The sequence below is a fragment of the Schistosoma haematobium genome, chromosome 3, assembly GCF_000699445.3.
Source record: "Schistosoma haematobium chromosome 3, whole genome shotgun sequence".
Lineage (NCBI taxonomy): Eukaryota > Metazoa > Platyhelminthes > Trematoda > Strigeidida > Schistosomatidae > Schistosoma > Schistosoma haematobium.
This window is the reverse complement of record NC_067198.1, coordinates 22,454,597-22,479,540: the sequence shown is the minus strand read 5'-3', so window position 1 is coordinate 22,479,540 and position 24,944 is coordinate 22,454,597. Positions and strand designations below refer to the sequence as shown.

The following is a 24,944-nucleotide window of genomic DNA, read 5'->3' as shown; positions in this document are numbered from 1 at the left end:
AGTTAGTTTAACTCCCATCATTTGATCTTATACCTTCAGGAGTATGGTTTTAAAACACAATTGTATCAACTCATCAGTTAATTGACGTCAGCTATTTGACTAATATTTCTGTGCTTTTTAGCCTTCAGATGGATGAACGCTTTACTACGGCGTTGTCTATATGGATCCATAAACCCCAGGTTGTACATAAAGATGTATTTGCTTCATCCGTTGTATCCGAAACTGATGAATCCTGCGTAAGATTTATCTATCCGAAGCTCCGTACTGGGATCAGTGAATTCACTGAAGTTTGTTCCAAAGGACCAGCTTATAAGTTTTCATCGATCTCCATAACTTACATTATCGAGGAAATAAAGTAATTTTACTCTATTATACTGAGTAGTAGTGGTCGCATTCAAGTTTCCGTCTTGAATGAGTCTCCTGGGTTTCTCCAGAGTTCTTGGCTGAAAGACGTCCTTGAACAGAAGCTTAATCTTTGGTATTCTTGTGATGCAAAAGTTAATATTCCTTCCCTCTCACTAATTGATTGCCGTTTATATCAATTGCAATACGAACGCTTGAAAAATACCTATGGACCTACTCTAGTTAAGGTATCCATTAAAATCGTGATTGATTATTTGTAGTAGAACTGGTCGGAGAAAACAGACCCAATGAAATTCGTGTATGAAGATATTGGCATAGCTTGCTACCTTATAGTATGTCAAATTGCACAATAAATTTGCTTTTTTAGTGTTTATGGAAAAATGAACATGTTAATTTCGTCGATCTTGGTTGTGGAAACGGATTGTTGACGTACATACTTTCGTCGGAAGGAGTAAGTTACTTTGTCCTTTATTCAACAAGTTCACTGGCATAGGAATAGATGTACGTAGAAGGCACATTTGGAAGTCTTATCCACTAAGTGTACAACAACGTTTAAAGGTATGTTTTTTGTGCTTTCTCAATCCCTGAATTGCATGTGATCTTTAAGTTCTCGGTGTATTTCACATTTAAAATCCCGATTCTACACCCTACCAAGATAAAATGTGATTTTCTTACAGGATACAGAACGGTGTTTTAACTTCTTTGACCTCAGTAACTCTCAACCATTGTTTTAAGTGACATTACTACGTGATATTTAGTTTGTATAATTTTATCTAATTTTAAAAATAAATCCTAGGACGGTGATGTTAATATACAGCTTCCGATCATTTTAAATAAAAGTGGCTTCCCGTACACCAAATATTTTTTTCCCATAAAACTAGCTAAGTATTTTGTTTTTTAAAATATTCGAGTTGTAAAAACCGCAAGTAAGGATGTTATACTTGGGTTTAGCTCGTGGCAATTTAAATATTATGGTCGATCTGAAAGTCACTTTTTTCTATCTTCAAATGGCTGATCTCTTAATTAGTAGGAGACCTTGACATCATATATAAGTGATATTGTCGTCCTGTGTAATGAATAACCAAATCTCATTTATCTGCAAAGTTGGAAAAGCCATGAATAACAAAGCAATAAAAAATAGCGAAGTATGACATTAATTTCAGATGTCTTTAGGCACAATGGTCTAGTATTGTCGGTAAGGTTAACTAGGAGTTTAGTTTGAGTTCGGGATCTAAACGTGATTTCATTTAGTGAGCCTAAATCGATAATTGATCTATGTCGTAAGAAAAGATAACAACGCTCTCGTAAAATAACCATAGGACAACCGATTAAACCAATACAGTTTCTAAAATCATCTAAATTATGAATGATACTTTGGAACAGTAAACTCGAAAAAAATCGATTTGAAGATCAAAAGAGTTGATCATAGGAAGTTAAGGGCAGCTCAATCATCACGTGGCACCGGTTTATGAGGCCACTGGTTGTCAAATCGATCATTGTTGATAAACGCAGATTTCTCGATCGCGGTTCATAATTATCTTAACATTCCTCGTTCGCAGTGATACATATCAAGTCATATATGGCTGGGATCTGTCGATAAATCAAGACTCCCCTGTCGGGTTTCCAGAGATCTAGCAGATCGCTGACTTGAAACGTTATCAGACATGAATCAGCATTGAAGCCAGTGACGATTGTAATGTAGTTTCCTACTACAATGTTACCACTATTAAGATAAACTTTCTTAACTAAAAGAAGTGTTGGTTGTGTTCTTAATTGAGCTCTATCCCATATTAAATACTCTTTCTGTTTATTTATTGATTGTACGACCCTTCTCTCATTTCTTTACAATATTATAGCTTCATTTGCTTGGCACACTTATTTATGCCCTATTATACCAGAATATAAATATATTTCTAATGGAAATATGAACAAAAAATCAATGTTCTTCATTTAAAAAATCCAGACGAATTCATACTCCCTTTTATGACCCTTCGGATATTCGACCCAACTCTAGTTTTTTTGGTTGTTTCTATTTTTCTATGGTTACCTCCATATTCTTTCCCATTATATTTGTGTAATATTGGCTAGGAGTAATAGTTTTATTCTGATCCAGTCCATCAGCTACAGCAATCCAGTTTTTTCTGAATTGTATTTTTAACTAAAATTCATTTATAATGTTACTCAACTCTGTAAAATCTCGCTACCATTCTTTCATATTTTAGGAAATTTCGTTAAATCCAGAAGAAGTTTGTGGGTTTCCACAAGCCAATTGGCTAATTGGGAATCACAGTGATGAACTTACACCTTGGTTGCCTATACTGGCATGTAAAAGTGGACCATCATGCAAGATATTTGTTTTACCATGTTGTCCTTACAGTCTTTTTGGAAAATTCAATATCCCGAAAAGTTCACTTTCATTTTTACCTGACGACATAAATGTCAAACAGATAACAGAAAATAGTCGATATGGTACATATCTTAATTATATACAACACATTTTTGCCATTTGCAGTTTTATACCTGAAGTTGATGCGCTCAGAATACCATCAACCAAACGTGTAGGTTTGTAACTATTAGTTATTTGTCGAATTTTTGAGTATATATATAAAGAGAGAGGGAAGGAATGTAAAATTGCAATATACTCTGCTGTCAGTAACTCAACAAAATATCTATTGTATTTCTACGAACAACCTGGTGGCTGAAAGACGAACCACGATCACGTGTGAGTTACGTCACAAACCTTGCTAGATTCGAAATGCACCGTAGCTATATTGCCAGTTGCAGCCGTCTACAGTTGTGTATGTCATCCAAAAACGAACGTGAAAATTTCTCATTTGGTATTGTTGCATAATTTTACTCTGTGGTCATTAATTCACTGGTTGAGATAAAGCTGATGGCATACCATATATGACAAAGAGAGGTAGTTAAAACGGTTGCTATAGTGTCCAAATCATGAAAATGGATTCTATGAGACTGCTTAATTTGATCACAAACTTAAGGCTATAGGCGGACAAGCTAGTAGAGACTTTATTGTTGGAGACAGTCATTTGTTTAGTTTAACATCGACAGCTGTATCTTATCGTCCATTGTTTGGGGGGTTCACATAAGATTTTTAGTCTTAATTAACTTTACCTGCTTGTTTTTTTATCGGATTTTTCTTAACTACTTTAGCTAATATCATAGTCGTCTCTAGCTTTTGTAGTGCACTATAGTATGATATCGCGGCTGTCTGTAATCTCACAGATCACAAAAACGAAGCTATTGATTCAGTGACCTAGTTTGTCTTTAAAATCCACTAGCCAACGTAATCTTTATCACTAATTGATAGAAATAGTTTCGGGACAATAAATGGTTTAGTTTTCTTCCAAAACCAAAGAACACACACTAGCATTAGATAGTAAACATTTGCTTCGCATTGATCCAATGACATATTTCTGTAAGTCAACAAATAAAATGAGTTTCCCGGTAATTCCACCTCGTTTTAAACGATGTATTCCGACTGTTTATGAAATTCACATAACTTTCTACTGAGTAATTGTTAACTCCAGTTTCTGTTTTTTGCATGTTATTTTTATGTTTCGTTGTTCTAGATATGTATTGTTGGTCGAGATATAATCGATTCAAAGTGTTTTGGAAATAATGAGCACTCAAATCGTTTGTCTGCTGTTAATAAATACATTGAATATGAACGTGATATTACTTCAAAGCCTAACAAAACGTTTGTTGCACGTCCACCCACAGAGGTTCCCTGTAATTGTACAAGAGTTTCGAAATTTGTTCTTGACAAAATATCACATACAGTTTTCAAAGCCTTATTAATCTGTAAACCAGATAAATATCGTTTACAATCCCATAATCTTATGCTTTCTGATAATTTAAGAATAAGAACTTTGGACAATCGTTGGTGGAATCCTGGTGGTAAGTTTCCATAACAGTTTTATTGGTAGATACTTTTCCAAATAGTATCCAATTTTTCACTGTAATGTTGCAAGTTCAATAAGTTCAAGGGTATTTTTAGCGTAAGATAAATAGGGATCTAAATTATCATACGGATCACTGGGCGGTTAAAAATGCGTTTCACACTATTGACGGCATGATACATAACCTGTCTCTATTCATTATGACAGCTAACGTAAAACAAAGAAGGTGTTAATAAGTAGCTCAGCTTAAATTCTCGAAGAAAAATGCTCATTACTCTTATTGTATACGATCAAAATCTAATCGCCGTATATAACTGGTCTGATATATGTCTACTGATTAATTATATGAAGACGACTCCTCATGGAATTAATGTACGCATTAAACTGTCGTGCCAATTATATTCCGACTTTTAGATTTAAGTCGGTTTGGAATCTTCATTTCATGCCTTAAATATTGTTTGCATATATCCGTATAGTTTCATCTAAATATTTCATTTTATCAGCATAATCTTTTCATGTGGCTGGCGCTTTTTTACTGTATATAAACAATTTCCTAGAGGTTATTACCTAATAATACCTAATAAAAATCGTTTAAAACAGTGAAGGTGGTGATAAAATTTATATTGTTAATATAGATTACGTATAATAATTTCAGGTATTAGTTATTGTAAACTGTCATATGTGATCACAATAATTGCAGTATATAAATCTCTCAACAAGGTATACTCATCTAGCATTTATTTGTGACAGAAATTATCACAAGATGCAGTAGAATACAATATGTGAAGCTGCCGTGAAGTTTATTTGGATGGGTGTACTGAAATATCAGGATAAGAATTGTTATTAAAACGTAGATTTATGAACTGACCAATTGTGGTATAATCCATAATAACGAGTAACTCACTTCTTTTGGTTATCCGTTACTAAATGACAACATCTAAACTCGTCAGTACTGACTACAGAGTTTATTCTCATCCTTTTCTCACCAGAATTTATCAATCAAATCGATAAGCGAGTATAACGATTTCAAAACTTTCTTTGCGACTATAAAAAAGCTCAGGTACATATTTTGTATGGTTATGTGTTCTCTGGACCGGTTGGTTTAGTTACGAATCTCCCATTGTCGTCTTGGGCATCATCAGAGTCTACTTCAAGCAGAAGTGAGCTGTTTGAAGATCACTCATCAGGTGATCAATCAGTCTGTTCTCATTATGCTTTTTGTGATTGATGATCTTTGTAGGTTTTGTCATTTTCGAGTATCTATACATACTCGTTGACTGTGCTGTTCAGTTGACCATTGACTGTATGATTGGTAAGCATCCTCTTGTTTAGCGTTTTTTTAACAAGGTTGTTTCTTATTAAATGAAACTGCTACTCCTCTGTCCAATACTCCACTTTTACATGGACTTGAAACCGGTAGTAACTCTAGAAAGGCTCCAGGCAGTTACGTTATTGGATTAACAAGACTGTATTTTATGCCGGTGTGTTTATTGATTTCATGTTGAACAAATTATCATGCTTTATTTGGGATTATTAGAATGTCATTGATTACTACTTTCCCGATCAAATTCATCCGGACAGATTGATGTAATTGATAATATGTCATGTCGTTCTGCTGCTAGTCTATGTTCATGTATAGATCGGTTTGCAAGTGATGTGTCGCCGAACATAACGATGATTGGTTGTTTGCTTACTCAGACTTGTAGATAGTCTGACAGGCGTTAAATGAGTTATATATTCTCCTATCCCTATTATCATTGATTGTTGTTGGTTTTTGGTGTGAAAATATATCTACGTTCTAGTTAGGTGAATCATGTGTCCTTGATCTGAGTTGTGTTGAAGTCTTGTAGAATAGACATTAACAGGGAATCTAGCGTAGATATTCGTCTAATATCCCGGAGAGAGACACTGGTATCTAGTGTGAAAAATTGATGATCTTTCACCATATATACGTGTCAGGCATTCGATTGTTTTTCTGAAGGTCACATCGGCTGGCTTCTTTGGGAGAATAAAATTACAGGACTTCTCATGTTCAGAAACTCCGAGCCTCCGTAGTAATAATCTTAGTTTCGACCCTTCATCCCGCTCTTTACAATCATTAATAAACAAATCCTCATAGCACTTAAACCACGCCTCAAAAGTAGTCCCACTTTCTGGGTCAAATCTAAATTCATTTATTGAATTCGCAGTAGAATCCGAAGTCATAATGGAATTAGATACTTGGGTTCTTGGGGATACTGACATACTCTTGACCAATAATTCGATAAGAGCATTTTGCTGTTGCAATAAAGAATCCAGATCATACACTTTATTGTTACAAAATCCGCTTTAACTGAATATATAGGCGTAGATGCGTTTTAACCACCGTCGCCGCTGTTATAAAGGTCGGTTTCCCACGTCTACACGAACGGAATGTTAGACGAATATCTACGCTAGATTCCCTGTTAATGTCTATTCTACAAGACTTCAACACAACTCAGATCAAGGACACATGATTCACCTAACTAGAACGTAGATATATTTTCACACCAAAAACCAACAACAATCAATGATAATAGGGATAGGAGAATATATAACTCATTTAACGCCTGTCAGACTATCTACAAGTCTGAGTAAGCAAACAACCAATCACTGTCATTGTCGGCCACACTTAATATTTTTCTTGTACTAACTTGAGTATTGCTAGGTTTTTTCTTTTTCATGGTTGTATTGATGCTTTTCTCTTAAATATATTTACTTATTATAAAAGATAGTATATGAAAAAAAGTTGGAATAAAATATTCTTCCCTCTTTCATAATAAGGTACATTAACTTTATCAGAGTGCAGTGAACTTGTGTCACTAGAAGATATGAAATTATTAAAATCTCAGCATGGTGGTTTGCAAACTGTCTTGAGGAATCACCATCAGTGTTTTCGAAGTGAGTTGACTTAACATGAAATTAATTAATTAGTCTATGTGACCTGTATATTTTCATGCAATTTTACATTGTATATGTATTAGCAGTTCAAACTGTGACTAGTGTTTGAATGTAGTAAGTGCATACCATTTAATCGGATAAACAGTACAAAGAATAAAGGATTTTAAAAGTTCTAGGTAGTACTCTCCAGCTGGAATGAACTGGGTGCATAATCTTTAGAGGGGTATATATATATACTTAAATTCACGATGCAGTTAGAGCTAGAAGTACTGGACGGCCGTTCCGTGCTAGTATGAGACTCATCAGCAGTCCGCATCCACGACCCCACCCCGCGGGATTAGAATTCAGGACCTATCAGTTTCGCGCGCGAACGCTTAACTTCTATATATGTATGGATGTGTGTATGTAAATTTATTACACTTTGACAGGGTGAGTAGGTGTACATATGACTAGATCCGAAATCAAACCTAGTGATTAAATTTAGACAAAGTAAATGAGTATTATACCATCAAATAAGTTAGTAGTGACCGATCAAGAAATTTCTTAGCAGTGTAGACAGGTGTACAATAGTGAAGGTATCTAAAAATGTAGAATAAAGTAGAAATCACAATACTTCAAAAATGATTCCTTATTAATCACCAGAACCTTTTATATTTGTCAACTTAGTTTATTGAGTTAAATCAGAATGATTTGTGTCGGTTCATATACTTTCGTATTCAGTAGTCTGTTAACAATCGTAAATGGCTAAGAATTTTCCTCTCCGCTTAGCTAAAGGGGTTAAGCAAATACTCACTCATAAAAGTGGTTAGCCATTTTCGAATGTCTTTAGTTTTCTTGTCGCTTAAGATAATTTGAAGTGGCGATAATCAATGTAATATGTCGAGCTAATCGTTGCAATATACGCTCGCTAGTGCTCGAAAGATGAGCTTTGAGAAGTATTATAAGAATTGTTGAACCTCAATCTAGCCACTTCATGTATATCATTCTTACATGGTAACTGGTTTGTAATTGTGGTAGCAATTTTCTTATTTCTTTATTGGTAAGTCATTCAGGATATTTTTAGAAGTGATATATTTAACAATTCGCATCTCGTATATAAATGCTGTCGAATAGATTTACTAAATGGCTAACTATTCTTTCCACAGATACCTCAGTTTTTATGTTATCTTGATTTGTTTAATATTTCCTCACATTAATTCTCGACGCATATAAACTATAAGGGGTATTTTAACTAAACGGCTTTACTGAAACCCGTTAGATCTTGTTTTCCTTACCGTGGTTGCTAATTTTATCTTTGTTATTTAGTGAAAAAATAATGAATTCCCTTATTTTTTAAAACTTGGTGGAAATTAGGAATCCAGAAGAAAAGTGTATATCGTCAATGTGTTTGCTTTACGTGTGATACGATTAATAAACAATGTTAGGCCAATGAAATAGTAGATTCTGGATAGTACATAACGGTGTGCTAGATTGGTTATTTTTTGCCATTATTATTTTTCTAGGACAGTTGTAGTAGAAGTCAGAGAGACATAAGTGTGAGTTCAACGAAAGCATCAAAAGTATGTTTTCGAAGACAAATTTGTATTGAGTAATATACTGTATGTTAACTAAATTAAGTCCGCATTAAAGATTACCTAGTGATTACGGCACTCAGTTATACACATATTCAGAAGAAATGTAGTTCTTTTCGTCCCTAGCTCACATTACTCGAAAGTTTACAACTTCTTTATAGTGTATTGTTTCTGGCCGTAGATTGCCGAAAGATGTAGCATTTCAAACGATAAATTGGACAAAGTAATACTAATGCAAATAAACTAGATAAGATGGAAAACCTTACTAAAATCTAGTGGTATTGTAATAAAAATAATATACTTATAAATATTCCAATCCATAGAAAAACTAAATTTTTAAATTTTCCGACTTAATTTTCCTGCTCATTTGGACATTACAAATATATTGTTATTGATAATAACAATATACTTAATACTCAATTTATTTGAAATTATCAAGTCACACCTTGGTAATGATACCTAATGGTATTTTATTTCCGAGATATTATATCATATCTTAATGTTACACTGTGATACGAACACGCTTGTAAGCAGCTGATGGGAAACCATAAGATAAAATGAATTCATATTATTTTGCTTCAGTTGTTGTTTTGGCTTTATTCAAATTCGTAAAAGAAACCAATCGTATGAAAAACTTATTTATTCGATTGGCTTATAATTACTTTCTAGCAACATAGTTGTTTACTTAATAGCGTAATGTAAAATAAACTTCAGTATGTGATTAAAATACCCCTCGTGTGAACAACAAAACAGAATACTTAGTTATCACGAGATGGGTAGTTTAAAAACTCTACTCACCTCTACAGATAACAGTGACCTCGTAAAGTCTGATCATTCGTCTCATTGGATAAAGGTGCTTAAGAAATCCGCTTCATTAAGGCCATTTCCATTTTCGCATTTCACGAATCGCAAACCAGGACGATGTGTTCATGACAAGAATCAATCTGTCTACTAAGTTTATTCTCAACTATGCGTTATTAAGATCTAAATGTTTGTTCTATTCCCATGCTCATGTAAAACTGGTTATTTTTGCGCCTATGGAACTTTGCTTATAGTATTTTTTTGTTTATTCATCAAGCTATCAAAAACACCGTTCAGTTACGTTGGTTACCAGATAAGATGGCGAAGCTTAATGATTCTGGAATTCCGTTATTCAATAACAAAAATGGGAAGAATCGTAAAACAAAACTCTGCTGGATGTCACTTAACCATCCAGATGGTTGTCCATACACTTCTGAATTGTGTGACTTTGCCCATTGCGAAAATGAAATCCTTATAAAAATCGGTTCCATGAAACAATAAACAACAAAGCATTTTCAACCAAATAACGTCTTTGTTTTCTCTCCACAATGTTTTCGTTACGCAATGAACGTAGCTTATGAACTGTGTACTGGCAAAGATTTTGGTATTCCAAACTTGTTTAGAACATGAAACTGCACTAAGAACTAATTTTATTCTTGATACTACTTATAGAATGAATATAAAAAGTAAATAATTAATAGAGTAACATTTCCCATACAAAGTACTAGATTAGTTTAATATTTCACATCATGAAGTGTTTATGTATCAAAGTAATAAACAAAATAGTGACATTTTTAATATACCAAAATAATGTTTAAGAAATATTGTTCATTGTGACTGAATCATAATTAGTTCATTTCTGATTAGCCAGCACTATAGCCAGGAGGGCCATGCGAACATGCGTTCCATACTCCGCTTGACGGAAGTAAGCTGCTCGAGGGTCGGAATCGAACTTGGGGCTGATTTCTCCAACACGAGGTAGCGGGTGCATTACAATCATTCCTCTAGGCTTGGCTAGTGTCATCAGTTCAGGTGTAACAACAAATTGGTCACGCCGAGCATCTCTGTCATCACTCATTCTTTCTGTTTGCACACGTGTCATGTAGAGAACATCGGTATCGGGAAGTGCCTCCTCCAAGCTATGAATAAAAAATAATTTATTAGTTTAGTTTCAACTTTAATCCTGAATAGAATCTTGGTTTACACAGTTGTGTATTGTAGTCGTCCAACGCATGATCTGATGTTTGTGATAGGCTTTAGGAAAGATGGAATGCATCGAATTGTATTTCCGCATCTCTGGCTTTACAGAATATTTAAATAGAATAGTTTTTATAGATACAAACATTCACAGAAATTGTAGTCAAGTTCAAACTAAACCTACCTAGTCATCTCTTCTTGTGGAATGCCACGATCAGCAACATACGATTTAACTTCTGGTGGCATCTTAAATTCATCTCTGTGAGTAACATAACGTAGTTTGACTTTATATAAGCATAATAATCGAGCCAAACTATGTACTGTGCGTCCATTAGCGAGATCTCCGACCATAGTGATAGTTAAACCATTCACTGTCCCGATCTCCTCTCTAATTGTGAAAACATCGAGGAGTGCCTGAGTAGGATGCTCGCCTATTCCATCACCTGCATCGATAAGAAGAAAAACATGAAACCTTAGGTTCAAAAGACGAAATACTATAGGTAATAAAGGTTAATAGTGACAAAAACACGTTTTGTTTGTTTCAAGAACAAGCTACTTTTATAATTCAACCATATATTTAAAGTAGTCTTCGTTGTAATCCCAGCTGATTTCACAGAAATTTGCATCCTCTTAAAAGTCGAATATTATCATCATACTGTGGTTGATAAGTATTAGTACCAAGAATTAACAACACCAGATAAACGTTGTTTTCGATAGTAAGAATAATAGTATTATCTAAATATCAAAGGCTTTGTGACTGGTTAAATTGTTTGCTCAAAGAATAAATAAAAATCTTAATTTTAAACAAGCTTAGATGGCAGAAAAAGAAAAATCAAATAACTTAGTTAGAAGTTATTAAGATCTTATTGTAACTCAGTGTTCCAGATCCATTAAAAGCAGTGTCTGGTCGCACTTATTGCGGCGTAAAAATCAAGGAGGGTGTCGTATACGTTGAGAAAAAACGAGCTTTAGCCATATGATATAGTTTAATTACTCATTCCACAATATCAAGCACCATATAAGGTATACGATTGTTTCCTACAACGCTCCATTCATTTGGCGGTGATAATACCCTGTCCTGAGTGAATAGTCAACAAAAAAGGAAGTCTTTGTAACAATTGTCGACGATTCTATGCATCAAATATGAACAATGTCTCTTGTTCTTTTGCATAATGACACATGAAATAGCAATTTTGTTTTGGCCGTTTGCATTTGATTAACCATAAAATGTAAAAAGTATTTCTCTAAACAAAGAAATTTTAATTTTATCATGATAATATCAAAGATCCTAATCACTATTTTCAGGTAAGTTATTAGTTACAGTTTACTTAATGATAACTCGGCTGTGATCACTTTATTGTTTTGTTTGTACTTACAATAGTTCACTATATAAACAACAAAGTTTTACGCCTCCGTTATGACATTGTTTTTGTCATTGTTATTATTTTTAATAAAATAACTAGTCGATAAAAGACTTTCATCTACATAGTACATTTAATATTCGCGAAATATTAATATATTATCATGGGATAAAGTTATCCATAAGCATATCTTAGAGAAAAATGCCAAAATTCTGTCATCTTAAATAAAATAAGTGATGAAAACTTTACAGATCTTAGTTTGGATTCGTTTATTTCGGAGTATGCTGAAACTTTTGTATTTATTCAGGGGCATTTAGTTTTGAAAACAGCAATAATTAATTTTAGTTTAATACTGTAGTCAGATTACAACATATTCAATTGCAATAGACACAACTCACCAAGAATATAAAGACAATATGAACTAACCTGCATTTATAATTGGTTTGTGTACTATTGAATTTGCTAAAGCGTGTATAGCACCTTTTCCAGGATGCCTAATTACCAAGCAATCACAATAACTGGCCAATATCCGTACAGTATCTAAAACAGTTTCACCTTTTGTCTGGGAGCTGGTAGATTCTGAAAAATGCATTACAGTGCCGCCCAGTCGTTGCATTGCTATAGCAAATGAATTAGAAGTACGCGTACTTGGCTCAAAAAACAGATTTCCCATTACCTGATAAAGAATTATGCAAAGTGAAGAGATAAATATACTAAAGAAGAGTTGGTGAAGTATAAATATTTAGTGAGTTGTTTTTATTTAATAAAATATGTATTAAAGTTTTACATACTTTTCCACGGCATATCTGATCTAAAGGTTTGTTTTTATTTAGAGCAACTCTAAAACTATGTGCTAAGTTATACAACCGACGAAGATGATCTCTTGAGAAATCCAGAGAAGAAAGTATATGCTTCCCTGATAAACCTTCTAACCACATACTTGGAAGGGTTTGGTGAGTTTGAGGTAGTTGGGCAGTTGGAATCAGACCAGATACGGAAGGTTGGTATGCAACAATTGGACTACGAGGTCCCTCATCGCTTTGGGTGGTAGCTGGGATCGGTGTACCAGGTTCATCTTGAGACTGAAGAACAAATACAGATGGATATACACACGAAAAGTAAATATTATTTATCAGTTTTACGGACAGATATTTTCATAATAATAATTGCAATTATGTATTTCCTTATAGAATAAGTTATGAAATGAGATCCATGTTGCTACTAATCGATTACTTTCCAATTTCAGTGAATATTTCCTAAGGAAGTGAATCAGCACTAATTGGGAAGTGCTGTATAAATTTAAAAAGCTTCGATTAGGAATACATGACTTGCTTTTCTATTAAATAGATATGAAGCATTACAAAAGTGGTTTTAATGGACATGTTACCATTAACTGAGTTCGGGGGTAACAACCATTCAGTGTTAATCTGGATAACATTCCTATGCAAGTGAGTAGTTTACTTCTCAAAATTGGTCGAAAATGTAAAATGATTGTTGTCAGACACCTCTATTAAAATTGGAATTATTTACCCCGAACAAGCGAGTAACCTTGGTGAGTTTAAAATTTTTTCACCAAACTCTTACTATCTGGTTACAAAGAAAATAAATGGTAACACAACATTCATGTAGATATATGTAGTACTGTAGTGAACAAGAACATAGGTGGTGACAATCGAATATATTCAACACAAAATTACAGGACTTGTTAATAAAATCTAACAATCATAGAGTAAATGCTTAATTTGCAAAATGTCCACCAATTGTCTCAAAATGACTCAGACTTCATTGTTCTTGCATTTTCATACAAATTGCATCCTGTTTCCATTCGTTACTGTTCGATCCTCTTGTCTCTCTGCTGCCAGACCTTCTGTTCACGACTAACATCATATACTACTTATTTCAATATAAGTAGCACACACCACAGTACTAGCTACTTGAAAATACCACACCTTAAGCTGCAAACTTTTCTTGTGCTTAGCTTCACGACGTTGTTAATTTTCAAAATCTAATGGAATGAAATTTTATCAAGAATTTATCTAATTGTTTAAAGCAACAGATAAACTAGATAGTAAAGTCACGAATATGATAAAATGTCACATGCCTTGGAATAATAATTTACAAGAATACATAAGTGTAATCAACGATAATTGTACACAATAGGTAACTTACTACCTGAACACGTTCATTAATTGAATTATACCGGTTTCTTAGAGTGGGAGAACCAGCTGAGACAAGAATATGTTTCAAAGAAGTGTCAATTGTTAGTGGGTCGTAAGAATTCTTAGGCAAGGATATGTCTGACGACACATCTTTACCGAAACCAGGTTCTACCAAAACTGGAACAGGACAGAAAAAGAATTTATTCACTGGAAATGTACATTTTATATATATATATATATATATATATATATATATAAATAAAAGAAATGTAGTTCAATTCAATAACTTTCAACATTAGAGACGAGGGGAAAAGACAAGTTGAATTGCGAGGAAATTTTATTCAGTTGGTTCTCTTTATGAATTTGAATAAGACCAAAACAACGATTGAGGTAAAATAATATGAATTCATATTTCTCCTCAGCAGCTTAAAACCATATTTCGTATTAAGGTTTAACACTCAGTCAGAGACTGAGACTGACTGACACTGGAATATAATATAATCTGAGATAACATACATAGGTGACGAAAAGAATTGAAATAATGATTATCTACACAATATAAGTGAATAAAAGTGCGTGAAGTCATTTGTAGAGTGGATGAAAGAGTACTTGTTTAGAACTTGGAAACTGATAAAACGGATTACTGAATAATTGTAGTAGGTTTGAGGAGTTTACATAAACATGGGGATTAGGCGAGTCTATCATTTCATCAATAATTTCTATTGTTTTTCTAAGACCATATTCCCAGCAGTGGGGAATAAAAAAATACCCTTTGATATAAAATTTAGGAAATGGGAGCAGCGCATAGTTCATCATACAGCTTCCAATCAATCAGTGATACACGACCTATAACATGGTACATGCGTGCACTGAAACTGATAATATGCGAAATAATAAAAATAATTTTAACTAGTTTTCTAGGATTCACATAGGTATCTAGATATTTATTTAACGTGGAAACTCAAAATCAAATTATTATTAACACAATTTAATTGATTTATCCTCCGTGGTGCTTTAATGCCACTGTTTACTGTGCCATTTTATAACCAAGGCATTTATGTTGTAATGAATTTCCCAGCCACACAGAACCACAGGCTAGCTATTGCATTACATGTTTCTAGCAAAACTATTTTTGAGAAATTAAACAAAAAAGAGGTGTATTAATCAGCAGATGAGGTCACTCATATTGGCGAAAAATATTAGCAGAAGTATGAAATACTCTTAATTATAACTTAACACAGCGACTATGACTATGTTTAAATAGTAAGCGATAAGGCTCACTGATTCTGTATCCCCTTGAGATAGTACATAGCTTCCTGTATCAGAGTAGGTAATACATAATTTAAACGCGTGACTTTGAACCGACCAAACGCGACATCCTAAATATTACTGCCGAGAAAAACTATGATTTAAACAGTGAAAATTAAAAAAAACGAAAAGATTAGTCATACCACGTCCATCGACAAACGCTAGGTGACCTCGGAGCATGACCCGACGAACTTGACCACGAACAACTCTTCCAGCGAAGGGGCTCCAATTAGCACGAGTAAAGAATGAAGGTGCAGATTCTGATTTGGTTTCCCATGCAGCTCCAGGGATACGCCATTCAGCACTCATATCCACTTCAACCCATGTTTCGCCATATATCCCCCGACTAACTGAGTTTACAGCTTCATATAAAGTGTGAGCAGTCGGTATTCCAAATATTTTGTATGGATTTATATACAGGCGTTCAATCAGTTCAGTAAGCGTAAGCCGGCCATTATACATAGCTGTCAGTAACAACGACAACATTGTTTCCAAACCTGGAAATCCAGGAGGTGCCCCTGACACTTTACTCTTTTCAGAAATAGTGTGTGGTGCATGATCAGTTGCGAAACAATCGATTGTGTTAATGTTAGCCCAAAGAGCGTTTATATCATCTGCTGTACCCAGTCTTGGGCGCACTTCATCTGGAAAATAATATGTGAAATATTTTTAACTATTGACGAAATTATGTCATGATGAATGTCAGTTATATTCATAACTAACAAATCAAATCGTTGTTCAAGCGCCCACCACACTGATCTGGCCTGATGTGTCTGTAAACTATCCCTGTTGCATAGGACCTACTAATTGAAAGACATTATTATCCTATTATATTAGTGTGATTCATAATTTTATTCATTTCGATAAGACACGTAATACTGGTTTGTATGTTTGTGCATTTCACTTAATAACTGTAATTTCCTTAATCATTATACTAATCTAATTGTTTTTAAGTTCAGAAACAGATGAAGTTTAAAGTCAAGTTGTCCTTGTTCTGATTATAGCTTTTACATAGACTTTGTGCTCGTCAGTATCGCGTTTACGGTTCTGGTAGTATATCTATAGGACAAATTAAATCCTACAATGAATATTACAGTTGTAAGTCATATGCAACGTAGAACGTGGTACATGTATACGTCAGTTCACGTTGCCACGCTCCATTAGCAGAGCGTGATGAAATTGTCAAAACAAATCCACAAGTAGTACAGGTAATAACAGTTCTGTTGGTGGCAGAAAGCTTAAGCATAACAGATATGATGCGGTAAGAGAATATGGATTAGTGGAATAAAAAAATTTGCAAGTTCATTTCGGAAATTAGGATCTAAGGGAAAACTAAAAGTGAATGCACCTGCGAGATTGCGGACGATTCTGGGTCATGTTACCCAAAGTATCCGACTGTTGGTTGCAATAATTACGTGGACCCCAAACAGGTAGTCTGCACTTACCTACATGGCTTAGTTCAACAGTCAGTGTCTTCATGGGTTAATGTCATGTCTTGGTTTAGACACCATTAGCTTTCTTCCAACTTACCCCTACACTAGGTAACATTGCCCGTCGAGGTCGTCGGTGCATGGGAATACGTAATACATATCCTGACCATCTCAGTCGATGAAGGTTCACTACAGCATCAATCGATTTTCCATACATATCGAGTGCTCTACGTCTAACTTGATAATTGCACGAGAAATGGATTAAGTACACATATGATCGAATACTAATAACCTACGAATATCCTCTATATCTAAAGGCCACCGTTAAAGATAATCAGGAGAACCAATTGAATACACAATTCACTGTAAGACACGCTGGTTAGGACTACGGCATAACATCACTTGAATACAATAATCAATTACTTTCTGAGGAATTATTTCCATCCATGATGTATTTTTGAGTTGTTACATTTGTTAATTTTGATTCAGTTTGTAAACAATATTACCGTTAATTACTACCTAACTATTAACATAATCCAATACGAAATGCTTTCCCAGAAAGGCGGATTTGCAAAGAAATTTCACTCATGAATCGCTTTTCATTCATGGAACTAAGAAACCGCATCAAAGCCTAACAACCCTATAAGAATTATATATGTGTTATTCGAAGATAATCTATTTGTGTTCACAGAGTTGTGTAGAGCTTTGTGGAAAATTATCATGTAAGGCGATGATAATTAGATGGGTACATCATGAATCTCACCGTCACCATCTCCGCTTACATTTGTTATAAACATACAAATAAGTGAATCTTGGGTTATTTCCAACTCCCTAAAGATTTATTACTTTTCAAAATAAACCCCATCAACAATACGAAAATCAGCATGAGCATCAGATAAATCAGGAGTAGGAAAGCAGCAGAAGCACTAAGGTCAGATACAGAGGTAACTTCAAAGATGCCCCGCATTCTCTACAGAAAGATTTAGAAGAAGAACCAGTACTAAAAAGCTAGAAAAGGGGATATTTTATCAACATATCGAAAAAAGACGTTAGTAAGAGTTGGGACTAGAGAGGTTGCACACTACTGTCAGTTTCAGACAGTGTCTAACAGTGTTGTTGAACCGAATGAAGGACTCAGTAGACGCTCAACTTAAAGATCAACAAGCTGGCCTTTTTAAAGATCAGTCATGTACAAAACTGAGCAGCAATCAAAATCACGTTTGATGGTGCAGCATTGGAAGAGGTGGACGCGTTTACCTAAGCACCATTATCGATAAACAAGGGTGACCTGATGCAAATATAAAGGTATGAACTGGCAAGGCAAAAGCAAAATAAAAGAACTCAGCCAACACCAAAGACAGAGTTTTCAAGACAGTTCTGTTTTACTTGGAAAACTACCAAAACCATCACCAAAAAAGTAAATATATTTACAAACGGCTGTTTATGCACAATAATCTAGATCATTTGGTTAGAGACCATCAGCAATTACCTATTCTGGCAGAGAACAAACTGGCTGCTAGTTAAGGAGGGAATTAAGAAATAAACGTTGGAGGTGGAAAGGACACGCTATACGAAAACCATCAAACTACCACAAAGCAAGCCGTGACTTGATGTCTTCAAGCTAAATGGGTGAGTGAGAATAAGGATCACAGAGCTGGGAATCAGTAATATCATGAATACCTCTTATCAACAAGTGGAAAGGAGAGCTTAATACAGCGTTGACCGGAAATCCCGGATGGGTGGCCTATGCTTCAGCAGGAATAACAGACTTAAATAAGTAAGGAATAAATTAAGGGACGCTTCGTTAATAATAAGTATATCTGATAATCACACAAAAAGCAAACGGTACACCGAGTTATATACATACTACAGTGACTGATATAACGATGATCTTATAAACTAAAACTAAATTCATACAAGTATTGTAACATCACATAACACGATGATTAAGTAGAAAACCAAACTAAGTCATCACTCGCCAGATTAATTTAAAGTACATTAGCTTTAAAGATTTGCAATGAAAATTAAGCACTTCAGTTTAGGGATGAGTAGATTTCTGGTTATAAAAAATTTACCGGTGTTCGACTAGTCACAGTTCCAAATAAAGTCAAAATAGCAAATCGATGCTGCGTTTGCGGTCTAACATAAACAATAGTTTAAAATAAAACCTGACTTTAATTTATCAATTTACAATGTTGACTAATCATTTGAAAGCATGTAGACATTGTAGTTGTTGTAATCCAAAAAAAGTCTTAACCAACCGTCATCTACCCGTCCCTAATTAGCGTAGTAATTTATTGACAATAAAACTCGAGTGTTCTGATCGTGATGAACTTTTAACATAGGATTAAAATTCAACCTTTCACCTCTTAATCGAATACTTTGAATATGCAAATAATTATTAAAATTTGCAAATTAGTATTAGAAAGAGTGACTAACTATTATGTCAACAGCATGATGACTTTCAACAAAAGAGAAGTAGACTTACTCCAACCACCTTCTTGAGGTAAGTCATCTGCAGTTAAGAATAAATGATGTGGACAAACTTCACATGTGACTTTTAGACCACGTTGTTTAGCATCACGAATTAATTCAATTTCAGCTCTACGTGCAACATGACAAATATGTACACTGCGTCCAGTGATTTCTGCTAAAAGAATTACAGCGGCAATGGTTTCACCTTCAGCATGGCAACAAATTGGACGATCACTTGGCCAGTTCTTTAAAATATATATATATATATATATATATATATATATATATATATATATAAGAGAGAGAGAGAGAGAGATGAAACTTTGTTAGAAATGATCAATAAACGCACTAATAACTAAGTATTTTTTATCAAGATTGAACTTAGTTATTTCAAATAAATTGAGTATAGAGTAGAATGTTAATAATAAAATATCGATATAATTTTGATACTCAATGAATAGAAATCACGGTGAGACTAGTTTATGGACGACCTTTGAGCGACGCCAGACTGACCTTGAGAGTGTCTACCTACTTACTAGGGCTAAATGAGGGTTATAAAGCAGTTTGAAGAATAAGGATTATGATTTACAGTTGATGGTTAGGGTTAGGAATCAAATTTAGGGATTTCATCACGAACTGACATCAGATATAATGCCAAGACTCTATTTAGCCAAATGGATGAGTGAATTTCGCGTCGAAATCTAAGACAAGTTATCGTAAATGTGATTGGTGCGTCCATAAACTATAGTCTCACCGAAATCACATTTTTAATCTTCGTAACTTGATGTAAGCTACCTTTTCAGAATAAATAAATGAATGACCGTTTCAAAGTAACACAAGTTCAATTAATATAAACAGGCTAAATATTTGGTTGAATTAAAATCAAAAAGGGGTCAATGTCATGCCATTTTTAACGAAGTGATTCGGTGTGAGGCATCATATTTTTGTAAAACAGCCGACACTCTTCGAAATGCTGCAGTTTGACTAAAGGAAAAGATCGTTTTTATATCTATGCAGAATTGTGTCCATATATTATAATCCCATACTAGGACGAAACGCCCATCCAGTGCTTCCAGGTCGTCAATGGTGGTCTAACATTGAAGTGTTCGTGATTTTAATGGAACTCAACATTCTCTACAACCTTATACTGATTAATACCATGCGTTCTCTGGTGACTAGCTTCGAGAGGTAATTCTCAGAGTTCTATTGAGAGGCCGTCGTCAGTGCAGTTGAACAATGTCAGGTTTGAGGTAGTTAACCAATGAAGACAATGGAAGATAGTCGCGCGACATCGTGGGTTAGTTGGAGTCATACGATGAAACCGTTCGTGCAAGACCGGAGTTCCTGGGTCCAACTACCGCGTGAGGGGCCTTGCATGCGCACTTCTGAGGAGTCTCATTCAGGGACGAAACGGCCATCCAGGGCTTTCAAAATAATTCAGGAAGGTTTTTCCAATAATAGAAAAAATTGAGCAACTGGGGTGTTTCGAATGATAACTAAATCCCTCTTCCCTCGATAGAACGATTATTCATTCGACTTGGACCGTTCAAACAGAAAACTATACTTAATTCTACTGTTTTCTCACATCACTAACACACAAATACACACGGTAATGTCTCACAAAATTACCTTGACTAAAAATGGCATAATCAGATGTATTCTGATATTGGTTGAACTATATAGTCTGCCTGTTCCTCCGTACTTTTTAATTGGCTTAATTTTTAATCTCAAGAAGTGGGTTACACGAAATGTCAGAAATTCTAGTTTCTACTCATTGATGTATGACAAATATGTTATTATTTTATTATCATACTAATAAATGTCAACTACATACCTGAAATTCAAATACAGCTTATGCAAATTTTTAAACATAGTTAATGTTTAGTAGGACCAGATAGAATAGCGAGGTACAATTCGTTTCGTTTTTTTATTAAACAAAAGAGATGTGTTTAAGCAGTAAAAAAAGAACGGAAGTGTACAAGTGAGGGGTGGCATAATTCCATTGCACTAACATATCAATAGTTGTTTACCATATACAGCTTATTTTAGTGATGAAGGTATGCACTGGTCATAAAAGGTTACTGAATACATTCCATAAAAATTTTTTACATGAAAGAATGCAGACAAAGTACGCATATCTGCTATCGAAATTATCTGAAATATTAAAATAATGAGCAATATAGGGTTGTGGAGAATGCTGAGTTTTTATTGAGTTCATGAAATGATAAATGTTAGACCAATATTGAAAACCTGTATGCACTGGACGGCTGTTTCGTCTTAGCATTGGACTCCTCAGCATTATGCACCCACTATCCTGTACGCGGGACTAAAATAATAGATAATGCGATGGAAGCAAAAATGATGGAATTAACGTGGAAAATTCTTTTGAGTTGATAGGATCTTAATGATAGTTAAAGTTAAGTACGATTACTTACTTTCTACTGAGATTATATTAACTAGTCCTTGTTCCTAATTGAATAACACCTCCAGGAATCACTTTTACTTTGGTAATCGATTTATATCTTTCTATGAATTAAGTCTTTCTTCACGTAATATATCCATATACACAATCCTTGTTTTATACATTAATACCATTGAGGGGACTACTTTTATGAATTTGGTGTTCATCTTGTTGTGCTAATGAGATGTGGCAACTTGGACCGTTCCATGTACGTGCCTGGTCCTACGTTGTAGCTAACTGAGCAATAGTTAACACATACAATAGATTTAGACTTTTTAAAAATGTGCGACAACTTAGGCTAAACTTACTAAGAACCATGGTAGCTAATTGCTTATCACTAACATTCATTTCAAGTAGATGAGTTACCTAGTACTCTACATATACCACGTTTCTGGTTTTTAAACCCCTAATATTGTCTAGTTCATAAATTAGAAGGGATTTCAAGTAAAAGAAACTCTATCATGATAAGTAGAAATCCGTCGAGTAATTAAAGCAGTCGATCATTAATTGTCATTAAACCACTGTTTTTGATATAAATTTTGTTCACTTTTAGTTAGAAAAGGTTTGTGAAGTATACGGATTACGTATGAATTTAATGATAGACAGCAACATTATGTAATTTTGTAGTGATAATTAGAACAAGCATTCCTATCGTACGGTGCGATTGACAATATAAAGATATACCTAAAAAGCTTTTATTTGATTTTGTATCGAATGGTTAATTTGTACAGATATTTTGTAAACATTTGAATTTGCATTTGTTGAAAATTCTGGCAGCTGAAAACATAAACAAGTAATGTCTAAACAGGGATGATGGAGAAGACTTGCAGCTCAGGTAGATGATTTCAGTTGAGTTTTGTTCTCTCAGCTGGATGGTTCAGTCGTGGAGCTTTTATTACTATTCTGAACAACAACATCAGCACAAAATTCCGGTAGAGGTGAAATATTCGAATTTTTTAATATATGACTCACAGATTATCCTGTTGACCTCGATCTTGAAAGATTATTGTTGACCTTTAACCTGCCATTGTCTGCATCTTTATTTCGATTTTATTCCCCTTGGGTCTGATTCTTGTATCCATCTTTATCCATGGTTTATTTAAGTGGTTGGTAAATTGGATTAATTTCGATATGCTTGTTGATTGCTCATCGACCTGGGTACCAAGCTCCTAAAAATTTTCTGGTGTTCTTAGTATCAGCTCTATCTGAGATTTCAGTGTTTTTTCAGTGGAATGTGTGTCCACGATTGGCCACATTCATAATAATAAGCAAATATATATCATGGTGTTTGACCGCCAGTTGATGTTTATGCAGGCGAAGATAATTAGGACCTCCATTTCGTCCGGTTTAGTGTTTATTTTAGTTGGAACAGTGCATTTTGTTGATGTTCACTTTTTTTGCCATTTCATCCTTTGGTTTGCTTGCCATAAGATTGATTACAGTGATTTTGACGGTTTATATACTACATCTATTTCAAACGGTTTTAATAATCTCGTAATTTCTTATACATATCGTAGAATTATTCGTTTGTTGGTTTCCATATTTGCTTTCAGTCTGGTCAATGAAATGGGGTTGACATTTTTTTAATGAAGCTGAGTGGATAGCCACTCTTTTGAAAGATATTTTTCTTCATTTTTTGGCTCTATAAGTGTGCTGTTGTGTTTTCAACCTTTTAAAAACGTTTGTATGAAGTTAATTTTGTGAGTTATCGAGTTGTTGCTACTGCAAATGAGAATATGATCTGTATGGGTTGGTTTCCGATAAACATTAGTCCCCAGTTTCCCTGCGTTGATTCTTGTGATCAATACAATCAAGAATTATAGTTTGTTGTTGGACTCCTTTGCCGTTGTGAATTTTATTTCATCGAAAACGTTGTTGATCAGACTGTAGGTGTTTTCCAGCCTGTCTTTTTTGATGATGACGAACGTGTCGTTCACATAAAGAATCCACATTTTCGGGTTGATTACTGGTAAATTCGATGCTTCCAATCTCTGCATCACTGCTTCTGCAATAGGTTCTGATATTGCTGATGAAACTGGTGTTCTTTTCATCTGTTTGTATATTTCATGGCTGAATTGAAAATATTTTGTTAACCATAAATCGATGAGTTCTAATAGACTGTGAAGAAATTCGAATACGTCACCTCTACTTGAATTTTGTGCTAATGCTGTTCAGAAGAACAATGAAAGTTCCATGAATAAAGCATCTGGCTCAGAAAACGAAAATTCACCAAAAACATAAATGATTACTGTATAGTGTTATTTTTCATTTATTTATCAAATAAACTAACGTGTTTTCCTAAAAAAATATCTTGAATAATGAATTATACTCTATGCTAAATTTGTCAACATTTAAATAATATAGATAATAAGAGCTTCAGTACTAATACTGTCAGTTGTAGTGAAGAAAAAGCTTTGTTGCGTCTTACTCACTTCAAAATGTTGACGCCAAATATTAAGCTTATTGCCTAACGATAAGCAAGTAAATGTTTCATTAAGATACATCTTGAGTCCAACAGCTTTGTGTGACAGTGAGCTAATAGTGGAAGCATTTTCCGATGATGCGCCAACATAAAGACCATAATCACAACACGCTTTAGATGTTGCATTTCTGCTCATAATGTTAAATGTATCTTCATCAACTATTGCAGGATCAGTGTTTGGCATTGCTAAAATAGTTACTATACCACCCGCAAGCGCAGCTTTAGTAACAGATGTCCAGTCCTCCTTATATTCCATTCCGGGATCCCTGTATAAGTAATAGACAAAGATGAAAATAACAAGTCATCAATTTTTAAAATACCCAGAGAATAGTCATGAAAATATTTCATTAACTGACTTTTTCATCAGCCAAAACCCATATTATTTGTGGAGGATCTTATAATAGAGGAATTTATAGTCAATCACTTTATCACGTAGTTAAATTAAATGGTCATAACTTTTACCTTGTAAGACAACTTGAAAGGATTATTTGGGAAAA

The 24,944-nt window shown here is 34.3% G+C and overlaps 2 protein-coding genes across 3 annotated transcripts in view; one reads left to right on the top strand and one right to left on the bottom strand.

Annotated features, from left to right (window-relative positions):
• Positions 1 to 225: 225 nt before the first annotated feature.
• Positions 226 to 10,075, top strand: TRMT44 (tRNA methyltransferase 44; the record flags this gene model as incomplete). Its single annotated transcript, XM_051219619.1, has 9 exons — positions 226 to 236; positions 383 to 590; positions 627 to 695; positions 731 to 814; positions 889 to 921; positions 2,586 to 2,921; positions 3,954 to 4,281; positions 7,086 to 7,202; positions 9,852 to 10,075. The coding sequence occupies 9 exons, from the start codon at positions 226 to 228 to the stop codon at positions 10,073 to 10,075; spliced, it is 1,410 nt and encodes a 469-aa protein (XP_051069255.1).
• Positions 10,076 to 10,104: 29 nt separating this feature from the next.
• MS3_00005261 (uncharacterized protein) overlaps positions 10,105 to 24,944 on the bottom strand; it is a 43,374-nt gene continuing 28,534 nt past the window's right edge. The window contains exons 20-27 of one of the 2 annotated variants that reach the window (XM_051213290.1): positions 24,398 to 24,713; positions 19,518 to 19,749; positions 15,743 to 16,243; positions 14,302 to 14,468; positions 12,924 to 13,214; positions 12,559 to 12,808; positions 10,956 to 11,214; positions 10,105 to 10,713 (exon numbers count right to left, since the gene is read on the bottom strand). In XM_051213290.1, coding sequence (XP_051069254.1) covers positions 10,428 to 10,713; positions 10,956 to 11,214; positions 12,559 to 12,808; positions 12,924 to 13,214; positions 14,302 to 14,468; positions 15,743 to 16,243; positions 19,518 to 19,749; positions 24,398 to 24,713 — 2,302 coding nt within the window. In that variant the 3' untranslated portion in view covers positions 10,105 to 10,427. Of the gene's footprint in view, positions 11,215 to 12,558; positions 12,809 to 12,923; positions 16,244 to 19,517; positions 19,750 to 24,397; positions 24,714 to 24,944 lie in introns of both variants that reach the window. The other variant, XM_051213289.1, reaches the window with a different exon arrangement.